This window comes from Camelina sativa, chromosome 6 (genome assembly GCF_030686135.1).
Source record: "Camelina sativa cultivar CO46 ecotype springtype chromosome 6, ASM3068613v1".
Classification (NCBI taxonomy): domain Eukaryota; kingdom Viridiplantae; phylum Streptophyta; class Magnoliopsida; order Brassicales; family Brassicaceae; genus Camelina; species Camelina sativa.
The window spans coordinates 4,989,983-5,017,111 of record NC_141885.1 but is presented as its reverse complement, the minus strand read 5'-3'; the positions used below and the strand labels follow the sequence as shown (position 1 = coordinate 5,017,111).

The window sequence follows — 27,129 nt, the reverse complement described above, 5'->3', positions numbered from 1 at the left end:
CTAATAACATTCAAATGACGAAGCTCACTACGCTGCCCACCAAACTCAACATAAAGCAACGGTCATATGAAGATAAGAAGAAGGAAGTTGCAGAGGAACCTTCGTACCACCAAGCCGTTGCAAAAACTAAAGATATGAGCTGTCATAAGGCTCTGCAGATAGAGACAAATAATATTTTCGACATCCTTAGTCACCTTTAAGATAATGAAGTCATGTGTCAGAGCAACTAGGTTTTACAATGTCTCAATGTTTGTGTATAAATAGTTAAGTAGAAACATTGTAAAGTGTAAATCTTAAGAGAGTATCAGTAGTGTTGATTTCAGAAGTGTCAGCTTAAAAAAGGTAATGGAGACAAATATGGTTATGGATATAGTCATATAGATATAGAATGTCATTTTACAAATCACATATGAAATCCACTTTGTAACAACTTTGTTATTTGGTCAATTATCATAAATAAATAAATACCACTAAAATGAGGTTTTTCAAAAATACCATTGAATTAAGCCCATGATTTCATTTGTTAAAAATATTTTAAAATCAAAAACTGCATTAATGTTACAAAAATATCTGAAAATAGTACATCTGATTTGCTGAATAATATGAGTGGTCTCAATAAATATATAATTTTTTTTCACCTAATAATAGTTTGATCAACGGCTCCTTGATGTATGCTAAGTTTCCCTATTTGACGTTAGAGCAAATAAGGGAAAATGTATAAAATTGATGAAGATGAGGAATTGTACAAGATAAATGAAGTAAATTGAGAGATGTGATGAGATGTTCATTTACAATGGGCCAGAATCCCAAGGTATATATTGCAATGATGATTATTGCAATAATGATCATAGATTTCACAGTAATAAATGGAGTGAAAGGAGAAAGAAAGAACATACATAAATATTTATTAGCCGAGTTTGAAATTCCCTCAGGCCCGATTCCCGAGAAAAGCTCTTTCTCCTTTTGCTTTTTGAATTTCCACCGTACCAACTTTTTCCAGCGACTCCCCCACCGCTCCCCCACCATCTCTCACAGTTCCCTCCACCACAGCGCCACCGCTCGTACTTGTTAAAAACGTGTTTCTTCACGCTGTTTTTTAAGAATCAAAATTCTGAGACGCTTATGAGCTTACACCTCACTACATCTGTTCCAATGGGAAAGCTAAACCCTACCCCCATCCGCAGCTGGGACGTAGTAACACAGTGGTAGTACCTTTGACCCCTCTACTGCCTTGTGCAGACTTTACCGTTTCTTTGCAGGTACCTACTGCAGTGTGCAGACCTTAACTTCATCTATTGCTTTAGAACCCTCCAGTGTGTTCCCCTTAGCGGTAATAAAACCGCTCCCTTCCTGACTCAAAATGTCTCACCGTTACTCTAGAGTTGAGAAGGAAAAATGGCCTCTTGGAGCCAACAAATACGTCCGACGTCCCCCAGTGAACATACCTGAGAGCGACAACTCCAACCTCCTTGAAGAAAATGCTCTGTCACTGGTTGGCCGAGTCACTAACCCGTTTGTACAACAACCCCGTGCAGTCATAGAGTTCCTCCCCCAACTCTGGACCTTAGAAGGGAAAGTCACTGGACGCGTACTTGGCTCTGAACGCTTTCAGTTCCGCTTTGAGCTCGAAAAGGACCTCCTAAATGTCCTGAAAAAGTCTCCACTCCACTACAAGAAGTGGATGCTCATTCTCCAATGCTGGGAACCCTCCGTGTCCAACACCTTCCCATCAAACATCACTTTTTGGGTTAAAATCCAAGAGATCCCTACCCTCCACTAGACTGAGCAAACCATCACTACAATAGGCGAGGAGCTAGGACACGTCTCTGAAAAGGATATCGAGGAAGCCAGAATCCGAGTCGATATCAACGGACTAAAACCTCTAGAAATGCTCATGGATATCCGTCTCCCTACTGGTGAAATCACCACTGTTGAATTGGAATATGAAAAACTTGAGAAGCACTGCTTCATTTGTTTCTCTCTCTCACATGAAGAGAAAAATTGCCCTAAAAGTTCAACTGCGAAAGACCCTTAAACCCGCCCTTTGGGAGTTAACCAGCGAAAAACCCTCATAAGACTAGAGGCTGATAAACGTAGGGCGGATAATCGCAGAAGTTTAACGTTTCCACCTTCCAACCAAACCTCAGAGGGATTTAAAGGAAGGTGCCCAGAATCAATCTCGAGAAGAACCCCTGCTCCCTTATCCAGAGAGCAAGATGACAACCACTATTCTCGACGACCTCAGACCTCTCAAGCTTCCCTCAATGGTTCCATCAGGTCTAGATCAAACCAAGCTCGCGAGTATCGTCATCAATATGAACCTAACCGAGCAGCCACTCCCTCCAGAAATTACTCTAGAGCACAGTCGACTAGAAGGGAACCACCTCAAAAAGAATGGGTCATGAAAACAAACTCACACCAAATTCAAGGATCGTCTTTCAGAGAACCATCTCCTCTTACTCTGTCTCACCGTGTGGAAGGAAGAACCCAGGCTAGTCCTGGTAGAACCAATAGAGTCTCTCCATTAGACTCACATAGATTATCAGGGTTAAGAGAACCTTCACAACCTTCACAACATTACTCTGCTACGCCTTCTCCAAGGAATACTAGAGAACCATTGCAGTTACCTGCTACACAAGTTTCTGAATCTGCAAACAGCTCATCACGGGAAAGAAGACCTGTCCTAGAACGTCTGTCCCTCCCTGCTCCATCTGTTAAGTCACGTTTGGGGACTGGCAATTCCATAGATTCAACTTTACTACAGGATGTAGAAATCAGATACCAGAATGAGGAAACTCATGAGACTGCTATCGAAAACATGTCGGGGAATCGTATCCCCACTCCTATTGATATCTCATCTGGGAATCCAGCATCTCAACCGCAAGGGACATCCCCTGTTCAAGAAGGGAGAGTTCAGACGTCCCTGCGTCTAGGACCATCTCCGCCTGCAGCTACCAACGTCACGGGGAAAAAACCGGGAAGAAAACCTGTAGTTCCAAAGGCTGCACCTAAAAGGAAGGTTCCCCGGGTACCAATCAAAACCAGAGGAGTGAGGAGCCCAGGTCAAGCAGCTAAGACCAGGAAACTGAAGACCACCACTACTACTAATCCTCCAAAAAAGCGACGATGCCTTAAAAAGGGTCAAGCCAGTCCAAGTATTTCAGACAAAACCGGACCAAGCTCTCGTCCAACAGGAGCCTACCCTGCAGTACAACTGTTTCGATCTACCGACACTGAGGTGGTGGATTTTCAATCCCCACCAAATCCTCTTCCTTAGTAGTGGTGAGCTGGAACTGTCAAGGTCTTAGGAACCCCTTTACAGTTCGACGTCACAAAGAAATTCATAAAACGATTTCTCCAGACATAATGTTCCTTATGGAAACTAAGAACTCTGATGAATACATTTCTGAAAAGTTTGATTGGATGGGTTTTACCTCCAAGTTCACTGTCCCTCCCACCGGTTTGAGTGGAGGGTTAGCCCTTCTGTGGAAAGAAACAGTTGAAATCAATGTTATTCACTCTTCCACGAATATGATTGATGCTGAAATCAAGTTTAAAGGGATCTCCTCTTTCATTACCTTTATCTATGGTCCACCTAATATGGAAAACAGAGCTGGCTTTTGGCAACAAATTTCTGAAGTTGGGTCTACTCGAAGCTCCCCCTGGCTCCTAACAGGCGATTTCAACGACATACTATATAATTCTGAAAAGCAAGGAGGCCCTGCACGGTGGGAAGGCTCATTCCTCAACTTTCGAAACTTCGTATCACAAAACGGGCTATGTGACCTCAAACATTCAGGTTGTCCCCTGTCTTGGAGAGGAACTAGGTATACACATTTCATCAAATCCAGACTAGACAGGTCATTGGCAAACTGTTCTTGGTCAGAAACTTACCCTGCTGGTAGGTGTCATTACCTCCGTTTTGAGGGATCAGATCATCGTCCCTTAGTGACGTACTTCAATGTCTTGAAAGAGAAGAAACGAGGCGTTTTCCGGTTTGACAGAAGGTTAGTGGAAAAAGCAGAGGTCACTGATATTGTCAAGAAAGCCTGGAACCTCTCCCAGGAGGATTCAGTGCTAACCAAACTCAACCTTTGTCATCGAAAAATTATTGCCTGGACAAAAGAGCAGCACTTTAATAGTAGCAAAACTATAAAAGAGCTTCAAAGCGGCTTAGAAACGGCACTGTCATCCACAATAGAGAACCCGGAAGCAATTGCTCAGTTAACCGAGTCATTAGACAAAGCTTACAAAGAAGAGGAAAGCTTTTGGCTGCAGAGAAGTCGCATCCAATGGCTACAAGAAGGAGACAGGAATATAGCCTACTTTCACGTCATAACAAGAAGCAGACGCACCCTGAATTCTTTCTCTGTTATTGAGGACGAACTTGGAGCAGAGGTGCACGAAGAAGAACAAATAGCTTCTGTCATTGCAGGCTATTTCCAGAATATATTTACCTCCAACTTGAATGAGGACGTCAGCATTGTTGAGCAAGTACTACAACCTAAGATCACCCCGGAGATTAATGCAAAACTGATCACAATACCAGATGATAAAGAAATTAAAGCAGCAGCTTTTGCTATAAACGCAAGCAAAGCTCCCGGGCTCGATGGGTTCTCTTCAAGCTTTTATAAAGCTTACTGGGACTTCATCGGGAAAGATGTATCAAGGGATGTACGCACCTTCTTTGAAACAAGCTTTCTGGACCCCAGACAGAATGAAACACACATCCGGCTCATACCTAAAGGCTCAACTCCCAGAAAGGTGAGTGATTATCGACCTATTGCTTTATGCAATACACATTATAAGATCATAGCAAAGATAATCACAGGAAGACTTCAACCTCTACTACCTAAAATCATCTCCATCCACCAATCAGCTTTTGTTCCTAATCGTGCCATCTCTGACAATGTATTGATTACGCATGAAATACTTCACTTCCTCCGAACCTCAAAGGCTAAGAAGTACTGCTCTATGGCAGTAAAAACCGATATGAGCAAAGCTTACGACCGCATAGAGTGGACCTTCCTCAAAGCAGTGCTTAACCGTCTCGGATTTCACGAAATTATGATCTCTTGGATCATGACATGCGTAAACTCCGTTTCATACTCCTTTCTTATAAACGGAGTTCCTCAAGGCAAGGTGTTACCTACGCGCGGACTACGGCAAGGAGATCCTCTGTCATCTTACTTGTTCATCCTCTGCACAAAAGTTCTCTCTGGTTTATGCACAAAAGCTCAAAAGAAAGGCACCCTCTCAGGGATCAGAGTAGCGAGAGCGAGTCCTCTAGTCAATCACCTGCTATTTGCTGATGATACTATGTTCTTCTGCAAATCCTCTCCCCAATGTTGTGCCGCCCTTACTCACATCCTTGAGATCTATGAAAAAGCTTCTGGCCAGTGTATCAATCGCCAAAAATCCTCCATAACTTTCTCAGCCAAAACATCACCAGAATGCAAGAAACGGGTGAAAGAAGCCCTGCAAATCAACACCGAAGGAGGAATAGGCAAATATCTTGGGCTACCAGAACACTTTGGCAGAAAGAAACGAGATATATTCTCTTCTATAGTAGACAAGATACGACAGAAGGCACACAGTTGGTCTACAAAGTTTCTCTCGGGAGCTGGGAAGCAAGTTCTCCTTAAGTCTGTTCTATCAGCCATGCCTTTATATGCAATGTCTTGCTTCTAACTCCCATCCTCACTCTGTAAACAAATCCAATCAGTCCTCACTCGCTACTGGTGGGATGACAAACCGGGGAAAAAGAAGATGTGTTGGGTTGCCTGGGAAAAACTGACTCAACCGAAATATGCAGGAGGACTTGGCTTTCGGGACCTAGAAGCTTTTAACGACGCCATGTTGGCTAAGATCAGCTGGAGAATCTTAAAAGAGCCAACAACTCTACTAGCACGGGTCCTCTTAGGCAAATACTGTCATTCGACCACTTTCATGAATGCTTCGTCAACACCAACTTCAGCATCTCATGGATGGCGAGGCATTTTATTGGGCAGAGAAATCCTACGCAAGGGCTTAGGCTGGACTATAGGTGATGGAAAAGACATTAATGTATGAACCACTCCGTGGCTCTCAACTTCACAACCGCTGACTCCTATGGGTCCTCCTAACAAGGAAAACATATCACTCAAAGTCAGTGATCTCCTCTGTCCAGACACTAATGACTGGAATGTCAGTGCTATACGCGAAAACTTACCTCAGTATGAGGGCATGATCAGGAAATTAATCACTAGCACCCATCCCCACAGAGACTCCCTGGCTTGGCTTCCTGAGAAATCAGGCGTATATTCAACCAAAACAGGGTATGCACTAGCTATCTTAGCGGACTCCCCCAAGGAATCTCCCCCCTTCAACTGGCACGCAAACATTTGGAACCAGCAAACTGCACCAAAGTTAAAAAGCTTTCTCTGGAAAGTCACATATCAGGCTCTTGCATTAGGCTCCAACCTAGCAAAACGAGGCATGGGCTCCGCAAACTCTTGTAAAAGATGTGGAGAGGCTGAGAATGAACTGCACACGTTTCTCCTCTGTCCTTACGCGGCAAAAGTTTGGGACTTGGTACCGGGTTTGAAAAAGCCTAATAACCTCAGCTCCACCTCCATATGTCACCTCATTATAAATGCAGGATTAATGCAAAACCTCCCTCCAACAGGTATCGCCTCCACCCCTATCTTTCCTTGGATCTTGTGGAACTTATGGAAGGCAAGAAACAGCTTTGTTTTTGAGGACCGTAACTTCCCAGAGGAAGAAACTGTGACTAAATCGATCCGGGATGCCAAGATATGGTACGAAGCACAAACAAAGTCCTCAAAACCCCTGCACAATATTCCGCCCCCATATGTCCAAAGATCACTTACATCAGGGTTCTCCTGCTTTGTGGATGCGGCATGGTCATCCTCCTCTTGTCAATACGGTGCAGGGTGGGTAATCAAAGATCCAACCTCCCACCAGACATCATCTTACTCTGCTACTAGAGATTTCGTAGGCTTTGCCTTAGCTGCAGAAGCCTTAGCCATGTGAAGCGCTCTCACCATGATTGCAGGTCAGCAAGGCGTCTCTAACATCTCAGTGTTCTCGGATTCCAAAATCCTCATAACACTCATCAATGCAAATGAAAATACTACAGAGCTCAAGGGGATCCTTCATGATATAGCTCTGTTAAAGTCCTTCTTTGCCACTATCTCTTTTAAATTTATTCCAAGAGCTAGCAATTCTGCTGTTGATTCTGTTGCAAAGTCAGCCTTAATGGCTTTAAACTCTTCCTCCTGTAATGGAGTGTAATCTTCCTTTCTATCAATCTAATTCCTTGTTTGCCCAAAAAAAAAATGGAGTGAAAGTTGCAATTTTCAAATCTATATACAAAGGATAATTTGCTACTCATGGATACTTTGCGGTTAATTTTAAAAGAACTATAAAACTAATTAGTAGTGCTTGCAAGGAAAATGGTATTTCAAAATGGTGTGTAATTTTTTCTGGTAAATGTAGAACTGGGTTCCCAGTCACTAATATTAGTAGATTCAGATGGACCCAAGAAGAATATAAAATTTAAGATTTGTGTGGTGTGATGAATATTTTTTTGACGATTTAATGTATTTGTTCTTTTTTTCTTATATACGTTGTTTTATCGACGATGATGTTTTTGATAACATGCTTATTCATATATATCAAAGATCTTTATTAACATATCGTATTTAAGTAAATAAGGCATAAATAAATACAACTTGTTTAACAGTGTTGTTGCAAAAGAAAAACAGAGGACGATAAACTTGATTTCAGCAGCTTTAGATTGACCTAACAAATTTCCCCCAAAACCATGGGCTTGATGGAGAGCCACCTTCTTCATATTGATCCTGCAAATACTTCAATGCACTGACTGTTCTTGGATGGTTTTCAATCCAAGATTTGAGGCCATTTTTGACATCCAAGAAAGTGGTTTTTAATTCATCAAGGGACATGGCAATGGTGGTGTAGAAACCGTTCAGTGATTTAGGGATCACATAGAAAGCCAGTAACACAACACCAATGATGTGTTTGTGATTCCAAACACATTCAACACCTTGAGAAATGAATGTTTTCTTTGTTTTCTATTTGAAGTCTTCAATCATAAGATTAGTACACTCAATACGCATAGCTAAAGAGAGTGTTTCCGAAAGAAACTTAGGAGCTAGGTAGTACTTCACGCAAATAGGGCACAGACCAAGCACATATCCTTCTTTAACCACATTAGATACATGGGTGCTGATGCAATCGTTACACAGGAAACAACCACAATCAGTAATAGACATTTTGGCCTTTTGAAGCTGACAGTTGCCACATAATGAAACGTTCTCCTTAAAAACGCACAGAAGATTGGGTTTCATGAGTATGATTGAGAGTTCTTGATGCTGTCTCAAATCTCTTTGGGTCCCAATTTGAATTGACAAACAGATACAAAGCTTTGTCAGGGTGGATTCCTGATCCTTGAGAAGTTGAGGTAAAAATAGCATTCACCTCCGGATCGTCGATGATGATCTCCGCCATATCAAAGATCTCAAACAAGCAATGTTGTTTCCATGGAATTATTATATCTATCGTAATAGAAATATTATATAGTCTTCTCTAAATTATATTGTTTAGTTTATCAAAAAATTTGAGGATATCATATTAGCATGCATTGATAAATTTCACATACTGAATATTATTGTTTGCGTGCCTACATGCTTTCTCACGCGATTCGAAAGACTTAATTACTATTCTTCCAAATAACTAAGACCATCTCCAGCAACTCACTTATGTTGCTCAAATATTAATTAATTATATAATTAATATTAAATTAATTAAAACAATCCACTTAAAAAATTAAATAAAATTATCTCTTTACTAGAGAACTTCAAATAAAGTTGTTTAATCATTTAATAATAAATTTTACATAAAATAGAAGACAATAAAATTTTCTCTTCACTTACGTACATAGTACTGAAAATGAACTATTAGTAGAATACTCATCTTAAAATTATACTAACTAGCTCAAAAATTTATTGAAATCCAAGAAAATAGATTTTTAAATACTCATGATGTTGCATTATATAAGAGTTTTGGTTAAAAGCACCAAAATTAAAAACCAATAAATGTTTAATCATTTAACATAATTCAACCAATGGAAAGACAACATGCAGAATTTAAATAGTCAAAAAAATATTAAATTAATATTAAAAAGTGCATAGAAAATAAAATCTTATAAATTAAAACAAAGAAAAAAGCCTAGATATTTTATATATTAGAGGGAGTAGGTGATACCAAAAGAAAATCGTGCATGTAATTAATAATTGAGATCAAAGCATTATTGCAAAGTACAATTACAATATATGCATCTCTCACACACACTCTAAAATGTAGATACTACTACAAAATCATATCAATGCTTATTCGACGTTACACTACTAAATTAAAAATCTCTGGAAAAGTTGTAAGAATTACTAATTTTGAGAGACCACTTAGGTTTAAAAATTAAGCGAGGGAGTCCAAGCACCAGCAGTAATAGTCAGAACGAGAGATGGAGAGCATTTCATTAGGAGACATCCTCTCGACCTCGCTCTGCCTCCAAGCCACCTGGTTGCTACGGTTCTGAGCATCGGCGGCTAATGGGTAAGCTTCAATCTTGTGTTTCTGATATCTCATTTTCGTGTAAAGCCTCATCATCGCTACACAATCTTCATATGGGTCTTGTATCCCATAATGAACATCATACCTATAATAAACACATCATTTATTAATATATAATCTTGAATTTAGACATTTCGTTTCGTTGATCTCAAGTAGTTTAGATTTATCTGCTGAGCGTAAAGACAAAAACATATGATACTAATTATACATATCCGTAAAATTTTGTGTACAACTATCTACCTATACACAATATTTAACTATTGTACGATTAATGAAAAGAGAGGGAACAGTTATAAAGTGAATTTGGTATATGCATGGAGAAACGTTTTTTAGCTAATAAGAATAAAAATGTATACGTGTGTGTAGCTATAGAAATTAATATTTTTAAAAGCATGTGAATCTTTTCACGTTCTGAAACTCTTCCATATAACTTTAAGCCCATCCAAAGCATCAATACCCACATCATCAAAAAATAGTAATTCTACATATGATACACATATAGTGTATACTCGCTTTACGAATTGATCAATTTGATTCAAAATATTATTATCTCATAAAAAAATAAAAGGATATATTATTACCCGAGATAGGCTTGGGTTAAGTACTTGAGAGAGTTACTCAGCTTGCTTGTTTTCATCAAAGGAGGGTATTTTGCAATATCCCTACATAATATAAACTTCACCGTTAATATATAAACTCACATAGTACTATGGGTTATATTGCAAGGGAAATAAGACTAAAGAATCTTTGTTTTTTATATAAGTGTCAACCTTATCATGGAAGAAGGATATTCAAGTTGAAGACGGTCAAGATCGTGATCGAGGCCATGTCCCACAAGAATCCTTGCTTTTCCAGCTCTTGGACGAATCTTCCACATGGGTTCTCCATTACAAAGAAACTCTTGAATCTTTCTTTGTACTTGTTTCAACGGCATTGCATCCCTTAAATTTTCCGGACGTATCCCCGTCGTCTCGTACCTGTAGCTTGTCACAGGCATTGACGGTTTCACATACGTGTGGAACACGACATTGTCACTCTCATCCGTTATGCAAACCCTCGCGCATAGATCCAACGACCCGTCGCTTCCTCCACCTACCATCTTGCAAGAGAAAGCAACCACTCGTGGAGACCGTGATGACGTGTTGTCGATCATGGACTTATCTCTTAGACCTAAAGCTGCCATACGAGTCGCAAGTCCCTGAAAACGAGAAAACCATATAATATATAAGTATACATTGCTTGCGTTAATTCATAGGTTACAAGTTCAATTTACATAGATATTAGAAAAGAAGATTACAGAGTTGACGCTCGAGAATTGGCATCTCTCTTGATGGATCCTACGAGCATTCGGGCTCTCAAGGATCGTCATGCAAAATCTGCATCCACGAAGGCTGAAAATATTCTTGCATTCTTGTTTTGGCAACGGCCCTACAGATAATAACACAATTAAAAATAATTTTGTATATATATTACACATAATAGTTGTTCGCGGACAATTATATATGTATTCTTATATACCAATGAGATGTTCGCGGAGGGACTCAAAAGATCGGCAATGTTTCTTGCAAACGCCACAAGTAGGCTCATGGCCCGAGTGATAAGAGATCTTCATGTGCTCCACTAAATGTTCCATTTTGTTGAACTGCCTATAACAAGCGGCACACTTGTTCCTGCACGTGTATATATAATTTCATTATAATAAAAAACATAGTTTTAGTTATTAATCAATTTATTATAGAGTTTGGATATGATATTGCATGCGACTCTATGAGTCTTCTCTTGGTATAATATGCGTAGCTAGGCATTAGAAATAGTTACCTTAAGGTTTCGGACGACTCCATTGATGATCTGTACTCCATGGTAAGTACTGGAAACTGCAAGCACGAACTTGAGAACTAGCGTTGAGGGAGTTTAAAGAACCGTTTCGATCAGTTTTTCTCGTCTTAATAGCTGAGTGTGTGAAACATGGAGAAGGTGTCTCAAGGTATTTATAGATGGGTGTATGAAAGAAAAAGAAGAAAAGCAAAGCTGACCGTTCTCATCTATAACCATTTGGAGCTTTGTAAAGATAATTACAAAAGAAGACAAACACAAATGGATGTATAGATGCCTTCATGCGGTAGGGTCGACTTCTCATGGTAAAAAGAATCACAGTTTTAGTTCTCCTTTGTCTGAACGATAACGAAGATGCTAATATCGTATGTGTGCACGAGTGTGTGAATACTTGACGTCGATCGAGTTCGTAAACAAGAAAAGCTTAAAACAGGCAAGTATCGAACACCAAGTACAGTAGTTTTATGCAAGAAAAAATGTAAATTGAAAGCTCACACCAAGGAAGTTTTTACTTAATTTACAAAGGCACAAAACAGGTAAGTATCCATCATATTTTCATTTGCTTAATTATTACATTTACAAGTGTTTTTATATAGGGTAGGCCCATATTTCACATTTTTTCCCGTGATAGAGAAGGAATTAGCAAACCCTTAAGTTAAAAAATTTTATGCTTGATCAAAATAATAATGGAAAACAAAAGTTACGAAAAATTATTTATTAAAAGAAATTTCTAGTTCTGAAATGGAAAAAAACTTATTATGCTGAAGATAAGTCATGCAATATTAAAGTCTTATCTTTATCTTTATCTTATTTATGCTGAAGATAAGGTTTAGGGTATTCCCATAAAAACTTTTTTTTTAACTGCTACAATATCATGCTCACAAGTTTGCAATACATAACATACCATTATCAATACGAACTATCTAAATTTCCTACCAATGGTTTGTTTTCGGTATTATGTGTTCCTAGTTTGTATGTATGTCATATCATTGACACGATGATTTCTATCATAATATTCAATGTAAACATCATCAAATACCGCAAATATTGAGTGACGATTTCTTTTTTCTGATAACCTACAATTTAATCTTGGGGACATAAACTATAAGATATATCAGTCACACTGCATTATTATAACTCATGTTTTTTAGATTCTTAATTTTGACTCAAAGTAATTATTCCTCTTGATGGTGGTATCCTCGAGGTGTGAAGTTTTTGGCACATATTTAGAAAACCATCTTTTGACCGAGCAATGGACCAAGTCTAAGATTCTAATTTGTAGTGTTTGATCCAAAAGGATTCCAAATTCTCATAAAAGAAAATAAAAAATTGTGTTAAAGAACAAACGCGGAAATGGTCCTTTGGTATCAGACCATGTATATACACCTATCTCTTTTCTAGCCTAAGAAAATCCAATTAATACTTTCAATGTTTTTTTTCTTGTTGAAAATATTCCTTCAACTCGTTTCGTCTATAATAGTTTCATGGTTTGACCAAAAAAAAAAGTAATTATTATCTTTTAATTTGATCGTCGTATTTCTCTTTTTCGTGTCAATTTACACATGTTTGTGTTTTTTAAATTGAAACCATATTATACATGTCAATTTACATACATGTATATGTATAAATGAGAATGTGAAAAATTGAAAGATAATTCTTTTTAAAAATGAAAAACAAAAGATAGATGAAGAAATATAGGTTTACGAGGGGGCATTGTTAGTAGGTCTACTCACATGTATTTAGGTAAAAAAAGTTAGTATATTCCGTATAATTCGGAATTTCAGATGCTCTTTTGTCATATTTCATGACTGCATCTATTCATTAATTCATCTATTTCATGACTAACATAATCACACATAATATAAGTCAGTAACTATCTAGCTCTAATATACACTTGAGTTTTTGGATTATTAAATAAAAGCATTGTTTGCTTGTATATTACCTTCGAATAAAGAGATGTTAACAGAGAACTAAAAACATTTGTTTGCTTTGTTACAAAGAATAACTTTAAATAGCACAGTAAATAAAAATTTAGTAGATTTGTTTTAAAAGAAATTTTAGTAATTTTCTTTTCCTTATATGACCTCATAAACATTTTAAAATTTGTATATTCTTCTAAAAACTGTAGTGGTAATGTGGTATGTACATGTTGTGACTGTGTGATCCGTCTCCATTTAAATTAGGCGTATGATGACCAAATTATTGCGTAACACGAGCAACAAAAAAAAGGAATCATATCGTTCCAATAGTTTTTATATACGAAATACAGACGATCATCCTAATTCTTCTGTAAGACATAATTTCAAAAATATTAACACAATATTTTCCATGGAATAATGTATCTCTCATTATTCTAAGACTGTTTACAGTATACACGAATGCGGAATGGATTGGTCATCATGGGAAGGACACGAAGCCCATTATGGGACAGTCAAACTTTCTCAACAACCACTCGTAAATCTTTTTTTCTTTTTTTGTCAATCCCACTCGTACACCTAAGTCAAGCAAATACAAATCTTCTTTGTCTTTTGCTATTTTTCTGCTTATAAAAGGATTTAAAAATATGGTTTCAAAAGACAATGTAAAAGATGAAATACTTCAGAGAATCTTTAAATAAGATTGAAAGATGCTTACTTTACCAAGAAAAAGCTATTATAGTAAAAAGAAAAAAAAAAAAAAAAAAAGAATCAATAAGTTTTTTCGTATTCAGTTTTATCATGGAGTCATGGATTTTATTGTTTACCTATATATGTATGAAAATATATTATGTTTTAAATTTATAATTTATTTTTACTTATATTTATTATAATGTATTTAGATATACTTTTCTATTTTCTCATTTTATGGTTAATAAAATCGACTTTACACAAAGGATTGCTACCATTTTTACAAAAATGTTTTCGATATATATAAGAAACACATGTAAGATATACGTGTAGGGCTTTACCTTTTTTATATGTAGTTAGTATTTTCAATATGACTAATATTATTTTACATCGACGTTAAAAATTTGTGTTTTATGATTACAAAAAAAAAAGTTTACTCTCGATCGTCTAAAAATTATGAATTTGGTATCTCGTACTATGAATAATGATTATTTTGAAGTAAATACTTGAGAAATGCCAAGATAATACAAGAAATACTACTAATAAGTTTGGTATATTAAGTTTAGTTCAAAGGGATACCATGCTTTTGATAATCTGTTTTTTTTACATAAGTTTGGTGTATTGAACTTAAAAAATTTTAAATGATCTAAATACTCTGAATTCTAAACTATGTTGAATTTTTTTATTTTAAATATATTATTTCGGAAAAGAAAAAAGAAAAAAAATCTTTAGGATTGGCTTTCGACGGTAATAGAATTTTTCAAAGTTGTAGGCAATAGTTGCAACACTTGCCAAATCACACACATACCCTTCTTATTCCAATTCTCTAGCTAATTATGTCATGTAATAAAATAAAGGTATTTAATTGTAGTATATATCTTACGTACCTAGCAAGATACCTCATGGAAGCTCAAGAAAAACACACACATTGCTAAACCAGAAACTGCTGCATGTTTAAAGCAGAACTTGATGTATTTTAAGTAGATTTCATGATGTAAGAAATATCAATCTTGACTCTACATATTCAATCACCGCAACCAGTTTTTAAATATGACACATGTATGATTGCTGGTATATCGAAACATAGTTGTGTACTTGGACTTGGATCATTCCAAAGTGGGGTTTCTATATCTTTAGATGGTTCGGCTGTGCCTCTAAAGCTACTGAAGAAGTAGAAATATTAACGCTACAAGTTTAAGAGCTGGAAATGGAATTGCAAAAGAGTCGTGAAGATAATGTGGTTATTTATATATTGGTGAAGGTGAAGCAGTAGAAATAATGAAATCATATAGTTGCGGAAGCATGCAGTGCTATATATTACAGGTCCAGAGAAAGGGTTTATTGACCTAGGCTTCTAAAACTGTCTTGTAACAATCATTGTTAAATTAACCATAGAAGAAGAGAAGAGGAAAAGATGGTTCGTTATTTGTCGGTTTGGACCGCTTGGTGATGCATAAGTTTAAAGTATGTCAAGTCCTCTTGTTTTGTGTCACCAATTTACTTGTAGTGAAAGTATTATATATAGGTTTTGCCAATCGACGAAAGATCATGACACCAGACACCAGTTACAAAAAGTACTAATGATCATAACTCACATTGTTTTAACATTGTGAGAGTTGTTGGTTAATCAAAAGCTCTTCAAATTAGTTTTTTTTCTTTCATATCTTATATTTTGTAAAAAGTAAGAAACATTATTTCATATTCCAAAAACTAAAGTTAGTTTCCAAAAGAAAATCATACTATTATGAGCTAATTTTACCAATTAAATTCCTGTCAAATAATATTGTCATACAAAACTTCTTAACAGTGAATAAAACTCTAGTCAAGAAATTAACAAATTGAAAAACACTAAAAATTGAAATAGTTTGTAAGAATGTTTAAAATATGTTAATCCAATAACACATTAATATTTTTTTAATATAAATGTCTGTCTAATTAGATAACATTTTCTAATGAATTTTTGTCGAATTTGTTCCATATCTACTTTAGAGTCTTACCCGACTAATTGTAGAACATTTATGTTTTAGTACACTGCCAATGGTAAGTTATTAAGGCACAAGATACTATCACAACAGGTATCGAATCTCACTCTCTACAAATCTAGAGATTAGAGTAATGGGTCATGTTGTTGTCGCCGAATGATTAACGAAAAAAAAGAAACATTTATGTGTGACCAACACATTCTCAACCCGAACTGACATCGGTATTTATTGACCAATTTGTCAAAATTTCATACACATCCCCGATCCGAAAACTTTGAAATGACGGTAGAAGAAAACAAAAACGTGTTTGGTGTATCAACGTGTACGTATTTATAAAACCAAATAATAGATAAAGATTTTGATAAGTGATTCGAGCGGCGAAAGAGTTCAAGAAAGGAAGCACCGCCCAACAGTCCACAATGATTAAAATTTGTTCTCGGTCCATAAATTAATTAATTGCTTATGAACGTTATGAAAGATAAAATATACAATAATATGGTTATAGAGAGTTTTGTCTTTATGAAACACAAAAATACAAATCAGAAGGAAGAAAAGTTGTTGTTAGGTCTTAGCATCATGAACAAACGTGTGGGTTGTCTCTGTCTCTTGTAAGAATCTGGCTAAGTCAATGTATATGATGACCGACCAACCAAATAACCTAATGTTATTGGCCTTGAGATTATATGACTCCATTATTAAATGTTCATTCCAAGGCAAAATTAAATTCAGTTTTGTCTATTAAAATTGAATGTTGACAAAAGAAAAGACTCAATATAAATTTGAATGGCTATCGTCGTGTTTTTCACAATTTTTTGAGAAATTTAATCTTAAAAACATCTTCATTTAAGTATTAATTAAATAATATTGTGCATGAACCATATGTTGACTTTTGATAGATAAAATGTAGTTAAACTCAGTTTGAAATAATTAATGTTATACACAATTATGCGTTCTTGACCAAAAAATTACCAATTAAAAAAATTAGTGGACTATATAGAAACAGTCATTTAGCTTTTTTGTTGGTTGATTAGCCGAATGAATTTTCTACCAACCGATAATAATAATTATTTCTTTCATCCACATAGCTATATATCACATTATTCATTCTAACGTGGAAAAAAAAAACATTATTATTTCTGACTTACTTATTTCATCGTCCCACATTATAAAATTTGCCTTGGTGCATTAAACAGCTAACAACAAGGTATTGAAATATTTTCTTCTACGTTGACAAAGAAAAAAAAAAAAAAATCTTCAATGTACTTTTGTTATCGTTTCATTTTAATAATTATTAGTATTACATTTTTGATAGACCCTACAGAGATGCCAATAAGGGCCCATAATAGCCGTAATGGGCTTGAAGGTGGACCACATCTGGACCATAAAACCAGGCTGTCGAACTTAGTATGCAGCTGTAGTCCACGTGTAATATCATTTTGTCATTAAGAGAAAATTTCTTACTTAAACTAATTTAATCAAAAGTGATCCAATCGTTTATAAACCGAGTGGTCCAGTTCTTTTGTTTTTTTTTTCTTTTCATAAAGAGTCTAAAGAGTATAGTAATTATAACAGTGCAGCCATCATTACATCAAAAAGCTCATTTTTTAACTGTTCACATTTTTATTATTTATTACAGATAAGAAGAGATAATGGGATGATGATTAGAGATAATAAAATGATTAAGTATGACACGTGGCGGAATCTCAACGGAAATAATATACAGCTGTGAATTTGAAGGGTTTGACGTAGACTTGTGATCTCTTTCCCCCAGCTTTTAATTAGCTGGCTACTAATTAACCGGCAAAACTCAATTCTTTTATTTATTTGCTATTTTTTTTTCTTAACTCAACTAATGAAAGTAAAATGTCTACCAAAAAAAATAATGAAAGTAAAATACTAAAAAAACTCAATAAAATATTTTATGTATTTTTGTGCACACACCAAAAAAACGTTAAAAGTGAAAGTAATATGGAAAAAAATTACAAAAAAATAATAAGACCATGATTTGAGCTGTTTAATTAATTAACCAGCAAACTCACGTCTTTATTTATAAATATATATATTTTTTTTTAAATGAGAAAATTCTCTTAAGTGATTTGAGCTGTCTAAGTTAAATTTTTAAACAGAAAACTCACATCTTTATTTTTTATATATTTGACTCAACTAGTGAAAATAAAATGACGAAAAAATCAGTAAAAGATTTGAGTATTGAGCACACCAAACAAAAAAGATTAAATTCTTTAAATTTATTTATAAAAATTGAGGGAAAAAGATAAATAGAAAATGAGAGTGCGAGTAGGGGAGAAGTCATCTTCTTTTTATTGCTTCAAGAGTCAATCTTCTTCAACCTAATGAATGATCTTTCAATTTCTTTTTTTTTGGTTTTTATTTTTGTTAGTATGTATCTCTTTCCTAAAATAATTAATCATTAATCACATGAAAAAGAGTCAATTATCATCTTCATTTTCTTAATATAATCAATCACTCAATAATAATTAAATTAAAAGGTAAACAACAAAAAAACATTTAAATTAAACTAATCCCCTTGTAGACCCATAAAATAAAATAAAAAGAGCTTTTTTCAAAAAAAAACATATAGGACAGTGAAAGGGTTTGTGCATAAATGTTATTGTTGCTTCATCTCATCTCTCTCATTATAGAGTTTGTTGTATTAATCTTATACATCATTCTCATTAGCTTTGAGATTATGAGAGGCGAAGAAGAGATATAAAACAAAGTAACACCTAAATGTGAAAAGTACAATACACCAAATCCCTTCTCTTACACAAACCACTAAGTTACGAAAAAATAACAGAATCTGTTCTTCAGAGTCAGAGGAAGACACATAAAGGTTTGATTTTTATCTCTTAATTTGTATAAAGTTTTCATTTTTCTTTTCAATTTCGTTGAATTTGATTCTGGGTTTCTTGTGCTCTGTTGTTATTAACTGAATACACATCGTCCTATTTAGAGGAATTTATAGTTTCTCGATTTGGTAACAGAAAAGTTGGAGTCTTTTGATGTTTTTGTCTTCTTGTTCTAACTGATTTGACTCTAAATCTTTGATTCTCCATTGATTCAGATTTGGTGATTTTTGGGAGAGAAAGGCCATGGATGTAGGAGAGAGCAATGAGGGGGGAAAAGACGATTCAGCCCTTCAAGCTTCACCGAGGAGTCCTCTCAGTTCTATAGATCTTGCAGTTGATGGAGCTATGAATGCTTCTATTGAGCAGTTGTATCACAACGTTTGTGAAATGGAGAGCTCTGATGATCAGTCTCCGTCAAGAGCGAGTTTTATTTCGTATGGAGCTGAATCTAGGATTGATTTGGAGTTGAGGCATTTGGTTGGAGGAGATGTGGGAGGAGATGGAGGAGAGAGGAAGAAAGAGATTGTTTTGGAGAAGAAGAAGGAGGAAAGTAATGGTGGAGGTAGCTTGAGTGAGAAGAAACCTGTTGTATCTCATTCGAATGTTAAGAAGGTTGCGAAAACGAGTCCTACTAATCCGAAGATTCCTGGTTCGAGGATCTCTTCGAGGAAGTCTCCGGATTTAGGGAAGGTTTCTGAGGATGAGGAGAGTCCTGAGCTTGGGGTGTTGTTGTTGAAGCAAGCTAGAGAGTTGGTTTCTTCTGGTGAGAATCTGAATAAGGCTCTTGATCTGGCGCTTCGAGCGGTGAAGGCGTTTGAGAAATCAGTAGAAGGAGAGAAACAACACGGGTTGAATCTGGTGATGTCTTTGCATATCTTGGCTGCTATATATGCAGGGTTAGGGAGGTACAACGACGCGGTACCTGTTCTTGAGCGTTCTATTGAGATACCTATGATTGAAGATGGGGAGGATCACGCGTTGGCGAAATTTGCAGGGTGTATGCAGCTTGGTGACATGTATGGTTTGATGGGCCAGGTGGAGAATTCGATTTTGCTCTACACGGCAGGTTTGGAGATCCAAAGACAAGTTCTTGGAGAGTCTGATGCAAGAGTTGGTGAAACTTGTAGATACTTAGCAGAAGCTCATGTTCAAGCAATGCAGTTTGATGAAGCCTCAAGGCTTTGTCAAATGGCATTGGACATTCACAAAGAAAACGGAGCTGCCACTACGGCTTCTATTGAAGAAGCTGCTGATAGAAAACTAATGGGGCTTATCTGCGATGCTAAAGGAGACTACGAGGTTGCACTTGAGCATTATGTTTTGGCGAGCATGGCAATGTCGTCTCAGAATCACAGAGAAGATGTTGCATCTATAGATTGCAGTATAGGTGATGCTTACATGTCTCTAGCTCGTTTTGATGAAGCAATATTCGCATACCAGAAGGCTTTAGCGGTGTTTAAGCAAGCGAAAGGTGAGACTCATTCCTCTGTTGCTTCAGTTTACGTCAGGCTTGCTGATTTGTACAACAAAATAGGGAAACTACGTGATTCCAAATCGTACTGCGAAAACGCTCTTAAGATTTACCTAAAACCAACTCCGGGAACTCCTATGGAAGAGGTTGCTACGGGTTTTATAGAGATTTCTGCGATATATCAGTCGATGACTGAGCTTGATCAGTCTCTTAAGTTGCTGAGAAGGGCGTTGAAGATATATGGAAACGCTCCTGGTCAGCAGAACACAGTTGCTGGTATTGAAGCTCAAATGGGTGTGATTTCTTATATGATGGGGAACTACTCAGAAGCTTACAACATATTCAAGAGTGCGATATCGAAGTTTCGTAACAGCGGGGAGAAGAAAACAGCTCTTTTTGGAATTGCTTTGAATCAGATGGGACTTGCTTGTGTTCAGCGTTACGCGATCAACGAAGCTGCGGATTTGTTCGAAGAAGCAAAAACTATTCTCGAGAAAGAGTATGGACCATACCATCCTGATACATTAGCAGTTTATAGTAACCTCGCTGGAACATACGATGCAATGGGAAGGTAAAGTAAAAACTGGAAAACACATTTTCTTGCTAGGTTATGTTTTTTTGGGATTGCCTGTGGTACAAGTAATCTTTTGTTGGTTTTTATAGGTTAGATGATGCTATAGAGATATTGGAGTATGTTGTTGGGACAAGAGAAGAGAAGCTCGGGACAGCGAATCCTGAGGTGGAAGACGAAAAGCAGAGGCTAGCTGCGTTGTTGAAAGAAGCTGGAAGAGGAAGGAGCAAGAGAAACAGAGCACTTCTTACCCTTTTGGACAACAACCCTGAAATTGCAAATGGACAGAGATCGGTTTATTGATGAACCGGGTTATATGATCCGGTCTAATATGTATATATATACGAAATACGAATTCAAATACTGTACTTACACAGTCGAGAGAGATTGAAAAACTGAAGAGGTGTTGCGTTTTCTGATTTCATGCAATAGTAAAAAAAATATTCTTGTTGCATTTGTTTTTGTAAATCTTGGCGATTTTAATTTTCCTTTACAAAAAAAAAAAAGAGTAAACGCAATTAGATTGGTCTTTCTGGTACTAATATGATCTTCTAGATGTAAGTTTCTGATCTTGGTCAACAAGTTTTTGATCAACTCTTGTGTCTGGTCTGTTTGTCATGTTCATGAATGTCAAACAAAACAGCCACCGAATGTACACATACCTATTCCACATGTAACATGAGAAAAAGAAACGTCCCACCGAATCAAGAAGTTGTCACTATGCAAACCAACAAAATAAGAAAAGGTTTTTTGAATCGAATATTGGTTTAATTATTAGAAAGCAATAAAAACTAGTATATGTAGTTTACATTCATTAGTTCATATATTGGAAATTTAAGTTTTCGTCAGCTTGCAAGCTTTTTGTGTTGGGAGAGGTGAATCTGATATCGAACCATCGAGGATCCGGTTTGCGATAAGCATATTCGCAGTTTCGGTGTAATGTATACCATCCCAACTTATGAAATTTGTAGGGTTTTTGCAGGAAGTACTATAAAGTTCTGTCCCATTTGGAAATATTGTTTTCCCACATCCCATTCCGCGTCCGATCGCCCCAACGCAACAATAATCAAATGGATCCACAACACCTGCATTTAGATTTGATTAAATGAAACCAAGAAAAACCAGAAGATTATGAGATTTGGTTTAATTGGTTCTTGGTTTAGTGCTTACCGATATTTATTGCTTTGATGATCAAGTTGTATTTGGCTGTGTAGACGTCAATATAAGTAAAGAGAGAAGAAGGTAACTCCTTGTTTAGTTCGGATATTTTGTACTTGAGTTGCTTGTTGAACTCAACGGCCACATTGTTAAGAGGCTTCAAACAACCGTACTGATCTCGCGGTGTAGCGGGAAAAGATTTCAAAAGGTACGGTAAACAACCTGTCGGCCCGGTGTTATGAATTGAGAAGAACCTTGCTCCTTCTTTGTACAACAACTAAGGAAACAAACAAAGTATATTGTAAAGATTAGAGATTCATTTCTATTAAACTGTCCCATAAGCCTAACGATAATTTAGATGCTTACTTTTAAGGCAATGGTGAAGTTTTCGATGATTGTAGGTATAGTTGCTTTGAGTTGTTCCTCTGTCATGTTTTGGAACCCAACCGCAAGGTCGTTCTGGCCGATATCCAATATATAAAGAGCCTTTGAGAAATCTTTGGGCCGTGCAAGGACTCCTCTACAAAATGGACTTTTTCCTATGGCCGAAAACAACAAGGTTTCTATAAAAGAACATGTTTATAAGGGCATGCATTAATTTTAAATTCCGGTTTGGTATAACTGGTATGACTTCACCAGTTGAACATACCTTTGGTTTGGTTGTAGAGAGACAAGGTACGAGTCTTGAAGTGAATGAATTGTGACACTTGAGTCCCAAGATGGAATGGGCTAAAACAAGCAACCGTGGGGCGGATGCAAGAACCACCAGTCGCAAAATTAGCACCATGCCGGTAATTAGCTCCAACAGAATCCAAGTACGGTGTTAGATACGGTAACGTGAGATTTTCAGCTGCCAAAAATCATAACAAATATATCGCCAAGATCGATTCAATAACCATAGGAAAATATATGCTTTGTCCTCTAGTAAGCAAAATTACCAACAAATTGAAAACACAAAATTTGAATACAAAATCATTGTAGACATAGTTGAATGTGTAGAAAAGGATTAAAAAAAAAAAACAAAGATTACTTACTAATGAAATCTATAATGAGACGGCCATCAGAATGTCGTCCGACGGATCTTCCAAAAAAGGCAACGCCATTAGGTGGAGGAACCTCTCCGATGGCCGCAGAAATAGCTCCGGTATCAGAATTCGAATCTCCAAAGTTATAAACTGCCGGGAACTTGCAATTATTCGATACAGGAGATAACGTATCAGTGAGCCCGAGAAGTAAAAATATGATTCCAAGGGTTATTTTAGAAATAGCCATGTCAAGTAAGTATAGATGAGAAGAGCTTGACAATACGAGATTAGTCTGGTATTTATTGAAGTCGTCGCTTCACGATTTATATGGCACGTTAAGCTTTTTTTCAAAGATTAAATTAAGGGAAGAGAGTAGATGAAATTATATTATCAACAAGTAGATTATAAAATAAACAGATATATCAAAGTTTGTATAGCAAGTTGTTGTGTAATCACGTGCATGGGGCGCTTTGCTTGACTATTTGCAGTCGATTTTTATGATTTTGTGGATCAAATAACTAAGCTCGAAGTCGAATGTCAACGTTGGACACTTACAAGTTGCAAACTTACAATTATGTGTAAAATGGCATCTTCTATTGTAATTTTCATGTTAGGATTTGGATCCTAAATATGATTCTCAGATTAATGATTTAAGCAAGAAAATAGAATAACACAGTTTATAGTGTTCACCCACAATATTATTGCTAAATTATGTTTTATACATAGTGGTTTTAATTATATTTGACTGACATTTATTTATAAATTAATAAATATAAGAACATGTAGGAGTAAAAAAAACTAAAAATGATGATAGTGGTTATTAAAAATGTTCATTGAAAACAAAATTGATAGCTGTTAGGTACGTCTACAGTCTACAGAAAGTATGGTGTATTAATTTAATGCAGTGTTATACCTTAATACCTTTTGACTCTAATTCTCATACAATATCGACCATCACAAAGCTCTCTTTAGATTTTGTAAATTGAAAAACAAAACAAAAACACAAGCTTTCCTAAACCAAACTCGTATCAACAAATCTCGACCTTTTGAGTTCATGTGTTTAAGCATCTCGGACTACCTGCTTCTCATTATCTGAATTATCCATATATCGATTTTGTTAACATTTATGCTGGATTTTTCCGTAATCTAAATGTGTTAAATTACTTCTCCCTAAGAAACAATCTCTCTTATGAAATATAAGACTATCCTCATCACTAAAAAATCCACAGAGTTTCTTATAAACAAAATAAATTAATATTTTAATTGTTTGATTATATTTAATTTTTTTAAAAAAGTTGAACTAATGAGGATAGTCTAATAATGCAAGAAACGTTTCAAATGTTTTTTGATGAAGAAACGTTTCTCTCCTCACTCATAACTTTTCATAACTTTTTGATTTTTTTATTGTAAAAGTTTCTAATAAGAAACACCAATGAGGATAGTCTAACCTCCTTCCCCATCGGCAGATTTTTAGGGGGAGTTCTTAGCATTTTGGTGGAAAAAAAAAAAAATCTAAGAACTCCCCTTGTGTAGTATACTCATTTGTGATCTAAGAGACTCTACATGTCACTTATATGTTGGTTAAAACAAAATATCGACTGATTATTTTTCTTCTTCCTCTCCATCTCTTTGTCTCTCTCTCTGGATCGAAGTCGAATTGGCAATGGAAGAAGATGAAATCAAAGGAGATGGAATCAGAGGACAATCGGGTCGGAGGAGGTGCGACGGAGATTGAATCAGCGGACGCTAATCGGAGGGTTTTGAATCGAGGAGAATGTTGTCGAGATTGTTCAAAGCTGGTGAAAAGGTTTTGTTGAATCTCATTAACAAGAAAGACTTTCACATGGCGTCAAGGAATCAGGAGAATTCTTCTCCCAGAGTAAAAGAGCTTTACGACCTCTGCAAGGAGACTTTCACTGGCAAAGCTCCTTCTCCTGCTTCCATGGCTGTCCAAAAACTATGCTCTGTCTTGGGTATATCTTTCTTTCTTTCTTCTTTTGTTTCTATTTGATTTTCACAGATTGCAGTTTCTGCTGGTTTTGATTGAATGGGTGATATACATATATTGGTACTCATTTAGAAAGATTTGGTTAAAACTGTTTTAGATTGGTTTCATTGGATTTTGAATAAACGTGGGAATAGCTCAATTAATTTGTGAATTCCACTAAATCTGGGCAATTGCGAATTCACAATTTGAAGTTGTTAGTCTCAGAGTTGCAAAGGTGTAACTTTTATGTATAGATGGACTATTAGGAGCAGAGGTGTGATCTCTTCTTATGGGTTTGATTCTGTTTGTCCCATCTTTTTCAGGTAGAGGCACAAGACGCTGCGGAGCTAAAGCAAAAGAGACTCGTCAAGTTGTTGGGGTACTGTTTCGATGAAGATGAAAGGCTTCTTGTTTTAGATTTCATGCCTAATGATACTCTTGCTAAGTGTTTGTTCCATCGTATGATTCCTTCTCTCTTCATCTTCTTCTTTTGTGAATCTGAGGTTAAAGACGCTGCATTGTTGGTTTATGTGACATGTTTTGTTTTAAAGATGGTGTTAAAGTATATGCTGTTATAGAATCGATTGAAACAGAACTAGCTAGCATGTTCTCTATTTTTAATTTGGAGGCAAGTAATATTGGTGATTTATGTGTCACATTAAACATTGGTGAATCTGAGGTTTGTGTGTCAAGAACTCATGATTGTGCATGTAGAATTGATTGAAACAGAACTTATTAGCATTCTCGGTTTTAATTCTGAAGTCATAGAGAGGCGGCATTGGTGGTTTAAGTATCATGGTTGTGCTTTAGATTCTTAATGAAAGAAACTTTTATATGACTAGCATGTATAAATGTATCTGCTTTTGTGGAATGTTTTACAACAGAACTTGAAACACAAAGAAGACAAAGAAGAAGCTTCTTCAGATGCTATGGAAGTGGAAGACAAAGCCAGTGTTGATGGTCATGTCTCAGCACTGTCCACGCTAACCACTGCAGACACAAGACCTTTGTTCCACGGTCTGTTCATAGGGAGACTGGTCTAAATTTCTGGTACAAGACCAACAAATTGGGTCTGTTCTCCCATTCTTTACTGTTTTAAAAACACACTCAACCAAAACACAGCTTGTTTAGAAACAGAACCTAAAAATTTGGCACAAATCAATATAACATTAATCATTTTCCCGATTTATGAATTGCACTTCTACTATAATATGTATTAATGTTTTTATTATGTTTTGTATGTTTGAAAATTAATTAAATGCAATATTTTCTATTTTTATAAATTCTTAAATGTTTACACATTTATACCACTTCTATTCTATTTAAAATTTATAAATTTCAAAAAACAATATTTTCTAAAATAAGAGACCCAAAATTAGAATCTACCATTGGAGAAGAAATTTTTTACTAAGAGATCATGGGTTCTTATATTCAAAACAATACACAATTAATTCATAAAAAAATCAAACAGTCTTTAACATCCTCCTTATAAGAACCCACCGATAATCTTGTCCTTACACCTGTATGCTTGACCCTATTATATTATGCACACTAGTTCAATAATATTAGATTTTTGGTTATGTTTCAAGATTCAATAATTTATCGGAGATAGATATTATATATATGTAGGTATAAATATTTGGGAATTTTGCACTCACACCCACTTTCTCCAAAAGTATTAACACTCACATCTACTTTCTACTACTCATATACTTTTCTCAAGTTTAATTACATTTTACCCCTCACTCCTTCTAACCCCTTCTATTTTTTTCTCTCTCTATCTCTCTCTCACAATTATTCAACCAAACAATACATCTTATTCTTCCTTGTTTTGCTTTTGCTCATCCATTGAAAGAGAAAAGCCTATTTATGTTTCTCTCCCTTTCTCTCTCACATTTCTTTTCTAAAGTTTTCAAAAACCATTTCAACAATGGTGGAAATCTAGAGAAGGTGAAATCTTTAGATCTTTTTC

The 27,129-nt window shown here is 35.9% G+C and overlaps 3 protein-coding genes across 4 annotated transcripts; 1 reads left to right on the top strand and 2 right to left on the bottom strand.

The window, feature by feature from the left end:
• Positions 1-9,285: 9,285 nt before the first annotated feature.
• On the bottom strand, positions 9,286-11,617 carry LOC104790450 (RNA exonuclease 4-like). Its single transcript, XM_010516204.3, has 6 exons — positions 11,476-11,617; positions 11,176-11,327; positions 10,955-11,085; positions 10,428-10,855; positions 10,239-10,319; positions 9,286-9,742 (listed from the first exon to the last, which is right to left on the bottom strand). The coding sequence occupies exons 1-6, from the start codon at positions 11,514-11,516 to the stop codon at positions 9,502-9,504; spliced, it is 1,074 nt and encodes a 357-aa protein (XP_010514506.2). The 5' UTR covers positions 11,517-11,617; the 3' UTR covers positions 9,286-9,501.
• Positions 11,618-18,384: 6,767 nt separating this feature from the next.
• On the top strand, positions 18,385-21,441 carry LOC104790449 (protein KINESIN LIGHT CHAIN-RELATED 2). Its single transcript, XM_010516202.3, has 3 exons — positions 18,385-18,929; positions 19,161-20,987; positions 21,080-21,441. The coding sequence occupies exons 2-3, from the start codon at positions 19,189-19,191 to the stop codon at positions 21,288-21,290; spliced, it is 2,010 nt and encodes a 669-aa protein (XP_010514504.1). The 5' UTR covers positions 18,385-18,929; positions 19,161-19,188; the 3' UTR covers positions 21,291-21,441.
• Positions 21,442-21,733: 292 nt separating this feature from the next.
• On the bottom strand, positions 21,734-23,499 carry LOC104790447 (GDSL esterase/lipase At3g27950-like). Of its 2 annotated transcripts, none has more exons than XM_087455914.1 (5): positions 23,180-23,499; positions 22,795-22,995; positions 22,512-22,684; positions 22,158-22,422; positions 21,734-22,072 (listed from the first exon to the last, which is right to left on the bottom strand). In XM_087455914.1, the coding sequence occupies exons 1-5, from the start codon at positions 23,415-23,417 to the stop codon at positions 21,822-21,824; spliced, it is 1,128 nt and encodes a 375-aa protein (XP_087312040.1). In that variant the 5' UTR covers positions 23,418-23,499; the 3' UTR covers positions 21,734-21,821. The 2 variants fall into 2 exon arrangements, with proteins under 2 accessions (XP_087312040.1, XP_087312039.1); XM_087455913.1 differs by having other exon boundaries at positions 22,512-22,708; positions 23,180-23,478.
• Between the last annotated feature and the right edge of the window lie 3,630 nt (positions 23,500-27,129).